At 41.8% G+C, this 7,088-nt stretch overlaps 1 protein-coding gene across 1 annotated transcript in view; it reads right to left on the reverse strand.

The window, feature by feature from the left end:
- The window catches only part of LOC103595880, a 75,743-nt gene that overhangs the window by 17,167 nt on the left and 51,488 nt on the right, over positions 1 to 7,088 (reverse strand). The window contains exon 3 of the mRNA XM_008579406.1: positions 3,948 to 4,032. Within this exon, the coding sequence (XP_008577628.1) occupies positions 3,948 to 4,032 (85 nt within the window). The remainder of the gene's footprint in view (positions 1 to 3,947; positions 4,033 to 7,088) is intronic.

Here is a 7,088-nt window from a genome sequence, read left to right on the forward strand (position 1 = left end):
CCCCCACCCCCATGCACATACACATGCTCTCTCTCTCTCGCTCTCTCTCTCTCTCTCTATATATATATATATTTATACACACACACATATATGAGGGTACTTCGAAAAGTTTATGGAAAGATTTCTATTATCCTTTTTTTTTTCATGGACTTTTTCAAGTACACACACACGCACACACAGGATACCAACAGGAGATATAGCTCCTATTGTTTCTCTGGAGAACTCTGACTAATAAAGCACATAACAAAGACCTATGTTATGCTTCGGTGGGCAGCCCGTGTGTTCTGCTACAGATTCTTTGCCTTTTGGGCAGGGATCTTAGAGATCATCTAGTTCAACCTTGCATTTTACAAATGAGGAACTTGAGTCCAAGTGGGATTACAATTTATTTGAGATAAGAAAGGTCTGCTCCCTCTCAGGCCTGCTCTGACGCCCAACTTTTTACATGCAATTGAACCATTACAAATTAATGACCCCCATGTGGGCAAGAGAAAAGGTGCTATTTAAAACAAGCTTCCTAAAATGCAACAATGGATTGTTGATTTGGAATATGGGCCTACAAAGAAATATTCTTGTTACACATACACAGTAGATATCCAGTGAGCACTTAATATGTGAAGTTGAAATGAACCATGAATTAATGCCATTCATCAAACTAAGATTCTCCTGCTATTAGTCATGCATTGGCACTGTCACGCATCGTGGGCTTTATTCCCTTAGCCACACATAAACATGCACACACCTAGTAACCATCACTATTAAGGACAAACAGCCCAGGTGCAAAGCACAGATACTGGGCATACTGAAGGCAGGCGGCCTTTGGCGGGTTGTGCTAGCTGTCCCATAACTCACTGCACTGTTGGCATCTTTTTTCCAACTGTGTCTTAAACACAAGTTTTATTTCATTGCTTTTATCTCAAGGTGTATTTAAAATATTTGATAACACTGAGCTAAAGTCAGGAAGAGGGTTCCAGAACACTTTCAAAGTTCTTAAACACATTAGAGAAGCAATGTAAATACTCACTGTCTTAAGTAAATAAATTTTAAAAAAATCAGGAAAAAGAAAAACATTGTAATAAAAGGAATTCTTAGAACCCTGACTTGTTTGTGTTCTGGCCAAAGGACTTTCACCCAGTTATAATCTGATCTACCTATGTGTGAAATTTACATTTTCCTGGTGTCCTGGACAGTGCCATCCCAGACCCATCTACGCAACTAACATGTTCTCTTGAGAAAGGAAAAAACAATGCCACAGCCAGTGTTATCGGATTTGCTCACCAAGAACCACATGTCAGTCCCAGCTGCTCTGTCTACATAGACTCTAATCCCCTCAGCAACACAAAAAGGTCAGATGCTATTTCCGTTTTCCAGATAAAGAAACTGAAATTCAGAAAGGCTAAGCCAATGTCCAAGGCTGTGTATAAGAATGTGCACTGCTGGCATGTAAATCCACTCCTAAACCTGGGCTTTTCCACTATATCCTACACAATAATTGAATTATTCTTTAACCAAAAGTAAAAATGAACTCAAACAAATGCTCTTACATTACCTCAAGCCCTCGCCTGGCACGAAGTCTACACCTCTTTAAATTGGCTGAGAACCACAGGAAAACTAAATGTCAGGATGCTCTATGTGGCAGACGTCTGCAAAACGATTCAGGTGAAGATGCCTTGCTCTAATTCTTTTTCTTCCAAGTTGCTTATTTTAAACACAAAGGATCCTTGGATTTTCACTGTAAATTGTTAGAATTGGAAATGTGAGAATAATTTTAGAGGAAATCTGTGATTTCCATGGGTTTGCCAAAGTCTGCTGCCCAGAAGAGCCAAAACTATGTTATTTTTCCCCAGAGTGGTGTTGTCAGTAGAGCCATCTCTCTCTTAATTGTGTCAGAATAAGTATTGCCAAATGCTAACCTGTGAGTGATGGCCCAATCTAATCTGTTAACTTTTTAAATTTGCTTTTACAGGGCAATAAAAAAAAAAGAAAGTAAAAGAGGAATTAATGAAAATAATGCCAATAATAATAGCTACAATGTATCAGGCACTTCAATCCTCGTACTACAGTCCTGAGAGGTTAGTTGGCATCCTGTAAGTGACATCATTATGGATGAAGAAACTGGGACTCAGGAACGTTTCGTTCTCTGCCCACATTCCCACAGCTAGTAAATGGCCAAGCAGAATTCAGACAAGATCTGACTCCAGAACCCATGCGATTAACCACGACACATGCTGTTTCTTATGAAGCAAGACAGGAGCAGGTCTGGGTATATGGAGAGGTCCCTCAGGACTTGGCTGCCACTCATGACTTTTGCTGGTCCCATTTCAATTTATGCCAGCCAGTCAGGTGTGACGTCTTCTTGGCTCCCTGACACCACTGCTGTGGCCACTCTCTACAGATGGGCCAGATTATGTCTGCCCATCACAATGGCTGCTTCTGGGTCGACTTCCAAATCTTTGCTGAGACCTACTAAAGCAGATTACAATGAGTATCCATCCTGGAACATTCTGTCCCTTTTCAAGGAGCCAGGCACACACACCAGCACCACAATTTAAAAACCTACTATCCATTCTGCTGTGAATACCCAGTTGTCAAAATGAGTGTTCTGATTCTTACAGAACAGCCACCCTGTCACACTCCCAGCCCTCAACCTCCAGCTGGCTCCAGCATGGTGACTCTGCCAACAGACTCTCGCCCATGTGCTCACTGACAGCCTGGCCCCTGGCCCAGTGGGATCTGCACCTTCCAAGGTGCCAGGCCTGGTCTCAAGCCAAGAGTGTTCCTCATATCTTTCTTTTGACCCAGGAGCCAAAGATCTTTCTGAATGAGGGTGGGTCCACTCTCAGGGCCCAGATTGAAGGCCTCCTCTGCTGAGAAACCTTCCACGCCTGTCTCAACTTCCCCTCATCCTTCTAGGTGCAGCTCAGCTATATCCAGGGAGGTTTTTCTTGACCACACTCTCAAGTGTGGCCTCCCTCCCGCTGGCCATTACTCGAGCACCACCCTGCATAACTGCTTCCAAGTGCTTACTACAATCTGAATTCAAACTGATTATTTATGTTGATTAGTTTATGTCCCATCCTCCCATAGGAACCCTGTGTTCCCTCAGAGCAGTAACCTTACATCCTCCGTGTCTACTGTCCACGTTACACACAGTGCTGGGAACACTGCCGTTACCAACACTCGAATCAGCACGGTCCGACAATAAGGGAATGCAAGCCACATGCGTCACATTAAACTTGCTAGTGACCACATTAAAAAACAAAAGAACTAGGTTAGATGATTTTTAATATTCTTTGTTTAACCCAGTATAGATAAAATATTATCATTTCATCATGTAAACATATAGAAATTATTAATAAGATATTTTATGTTCTTTTTTTTCCTTTGGCACTAACTCTTCAAAATCAGGTGTATATTTTACACTTACTGCACATCTCAATTTGGACACCAAGTCTTCATTGGAAATACTTGATCTACATTTAGATTCCATAAAATTGACAGTTGAAATAGTACATTGACATACGCAAACTGTATCAAACATACTTAAACATTTTTTAATAATTGAGTTAAGTGTCAGTTTTAAAATTTAAAGTTAAAGCTAATAAAATTAATTAAATAAAATTAAAAATCCAGTTCCTGGGGCTGGCCAGTTAGCTCGCTTGGTTAGTGCACAGCCTTATTACACCAAGGTCGAGGGGTTTAGACTCCCATACAAGCCAGCTGCCAAAAAACCAAACAAAAACAAAAACAAAATCCAGTTCCTCAGATGTCCTAGCCACATATCAAGTGCACAGTAGCCACATGTGGCTAGTGGCTGCCATATTCCAGAGGGGGATTTGAATGATTAAAAGAGAGAATTAATTTATAATCAATTTTAAAATATTAATTATTTGATCAATTAAGTATAAACAAAATGTTGGTGGCACCAATGGATTGAAAGGCCTTACTTTGGAACTTAAATCGCTCTGTAGCACCAGTGTAATCTTGAATCACTTCCACGTAGGGCTCTACCAGCCCCCACTGACTGCTCCACTGGTGAGACATAAGGCTACCTAAGAGGCACCAGACGCAGGTGGGAGGCCTGGACTTCAGGCTCAGCTCAGTCACAAGAACTCAATTCAGTAGCAACAATCACTGGTAGAATCAAGGACGCTACCAAGCCACCTGGCTCTTTTGTTTGATTAGCAAGAAGCCGTCTCTCTTCCAGGCAGATGTTGCCTGATGTCAGTCCTTTGGCACTTTCCCACTTTCCACTCTTCCTTCTAATTGATTGTGTACATATTTCAGTTTCCCTTATAGGACAGTCAACAACTTGGTTGCTGGAGAGAGCCTTCGTCATCCTGAACAGGGTGACCAGATGTCTCCATTTGACCAGGACAATTGTACTGCAAGCCTATTGTCCTGGTGTCATCTGCACCCCTTTGCACTCTGAAAATTCTGAAAGATTATAATTTTTATGGTAGAAACTCTCAGGGAACCGAGCTCCTGGCAGGCACTCAGGAAACAGCTGTTGAATATTAATGAGCAGACCATGGCGGGAGCCCCAAGCATGGCTGGTGCTCATCTCTGGCCCTCTCTTCCATAAATATAATTTTACGGAATAATAAATAAATGCAACACTGCGATATATCAGAAGTGTAAACCGGCCTTTACACCAACAAGATTTAATTTGCAATCTTTGGCGTTTTAAATGTCCTTCTGCTGTTCTGTTGTCTTTTCTCATTCAGCTTTTCTTTCCATGATCCTATTCCTCTGTTTTCCCTGAACATTAAAATTAGTTTTTTCATGGACAGTTTCTCTCCACTGCTTTGTTTTTGTCTGTTTGTTTTTTGCTCCTATTTCCTTTTAAGGATTATCTGCCACAGAGCTTTGGATTTCCCACTCCTTCAGAAGTCTACTCTGTTGAGCTGCCCTGACCTCTGACTGTTTCAAACTAACCCTATTCACTCCCAGTCTTTCATTTCTCCTTCAACTCTCTAGCTTGTTAGAGGCTGACAACTGCTCTGATTGATTTTTTTCTGGCATACAATTTAAGAAATGTAGGCAAAAGAAAAAAAAATTGTTTGATTTTTACTTTACAGTTGAAAAAGGGCCTTCACTCCACTCTATTTCTTCAATTTCTTTCACTTCTTCAGGTCCTCCCTTTACACATGGTTAGTCGTACACACACCTGTCCCTGTCACAGACTAAGAGAAGGACGATGCATGCTGACTTTGGTGTCGGGCACAAGAGTCTGAATCCTAGGCCCTGCAAAAACTAGCCATGTGTGCAAAATTGCTTATTCCAACCTATGTAGAGTAGGGATGACAATACCTACATCAGAGGGCTTAGGAACGTTTAAATGAGTCAATACGAGCACTTAGCAGCACCACAGGCCCACAGTGAGCACTGGCCNAAAAAAAAATTGTTTGATTTTTACTTTACAGTTGAAAAAGGGCCTTCACTCCACTCTATTTCTTCAATTTCTTTCACTTCTTCAGGTCCTCCCTTTACACATGGTTAGTCGTACACACACCTGTCCCTGTCACAGACTAAGAGAAGGACGATGCATGCTGACTTTGGTGTCGGGCACAAGAGTCTGAATCCTAGGCCCTGCAAAAACTAGCCATGTGTGCAAAATTGCTTATTCCAACCTATGTAGAGTAGGGATGACAATACCTACATCAGAGGGCTTAGGAACGTTTAAATGAGTCAATACGAGCACTTAGCAGCACCACAGGCCCACAGTGAGCACTGGCCAGGCAGCAACTGTCACTACTGTGAGTCCTTAACCATTCCTGCCTCATCTTTATTTCTCCCCTGCACTTAGCACAGTGCTGTGTCCAGCACACAGTGGAAGCCTAATAGATGGTCTTTAAGTGGAATGGTTTGTGGCTGCAAATGAGACCAATGGGAGTTGACTTCCATGAGGATTCTTAAGCTTCACCTGGAAAATATCTGTTTGTGCCATAGCAGAGTCGGCCCCCGTCCAGCCACGCTGGAATGTGTACAACTGCTGGCCGTAAAGTTCTAGGCAAGAAGTTAACTGGGATTGTGCAAATCTTTCTTCAATCTGTAGGGGAATATCAAATTGCATCTGTAGCTCACGCTGGCTCAGTTGTATCATTTTTAATAAGAACACGATATTCTACAGCCTCATATACAATGGTACTTCAAAGGGTTTACAGAAAAATAGAATTAAAAGATAATATGAATCTGTGAACTTTTCAAAATACCCTCGTATGTAATATGACACCCCATCCCATGCCAGGTGAAGCCTGAACTCGTCAGCAAGGAATAAGCAGCCTTTGTGACATGGGTCCTAGGGTGGCTACTTTATCAGCCTGCCCCTCTCCACCTCCTAGTTCCACACAACACACCTTGGCTGCAAAAATGAAGTGTGGTCTAAACAGTGCCATTCTCTGTCACACATCTGAAACTTCACCAGTCTCCTGTCTTAGAATGTCCTTCTACCACTTCAGTTTTCTTGTCCACTGGCAAACTTCTACTCCTTAAGCACGGACGGGTTCAAGGGTCTTCCATCCTCTGAAAAGATATTTCAGATTCTGCAGACAATTATACTCTTTCCTCAACGTTCCCTCCATGTCCTTCCTTTGGAGGTCTGACCACAGCGTGCCATAATCGTCGGCCTCCATGTCTATCTGTCTTCTACATTACCAACTCCCTGGGTTTTTTTTGGTTTTTGGTTTTTGTTTTCATGGAATGCTTCACAAATCTGCGTGTCATCCTTGCACACTGGCCATGCTAATCTCCTTATTGCTCTGATCTTGGTACATGTGCTGCCAAAGCAAGCACTACCAACTCCTTGTTAGATTCCAGAATAGATGTGTATTGTTGAATGAATGAATGAATGAATATACTGCTTCCAAGTTAACAATGTGCTTTCTGCATAAATTAACCTCTGTAACCTTCACACTACTATGAGTTCTTATTATTAATTCCATTTTATATAAAAGGAAAGTTGCTTATAGAGCTAAAATCATTTGCCCAAATGTTTACTGTCAACGAAAGACAGAGACAGAATTAACTCTTCTGACTCCAGATCAAGGGCCCAGAGTTGTCTATGAAAAACAAATCCTATGTGCAAC

Source organism: Galeopterus variegatus, unplaced genomic scaffold (assembly GCF_000696425.1).
Source record: "Galeopterus variegatus unplaced genomic scaffold, G_variegatus-3.0.2 Scaffold1876, whole genome shotgun sequence".
NCBI lineage: Eukaryota > Metazoa > Chordata > Mammalia > Dermoptera > Cynocephalidae > Galeopterus > Galeopterus variegatus.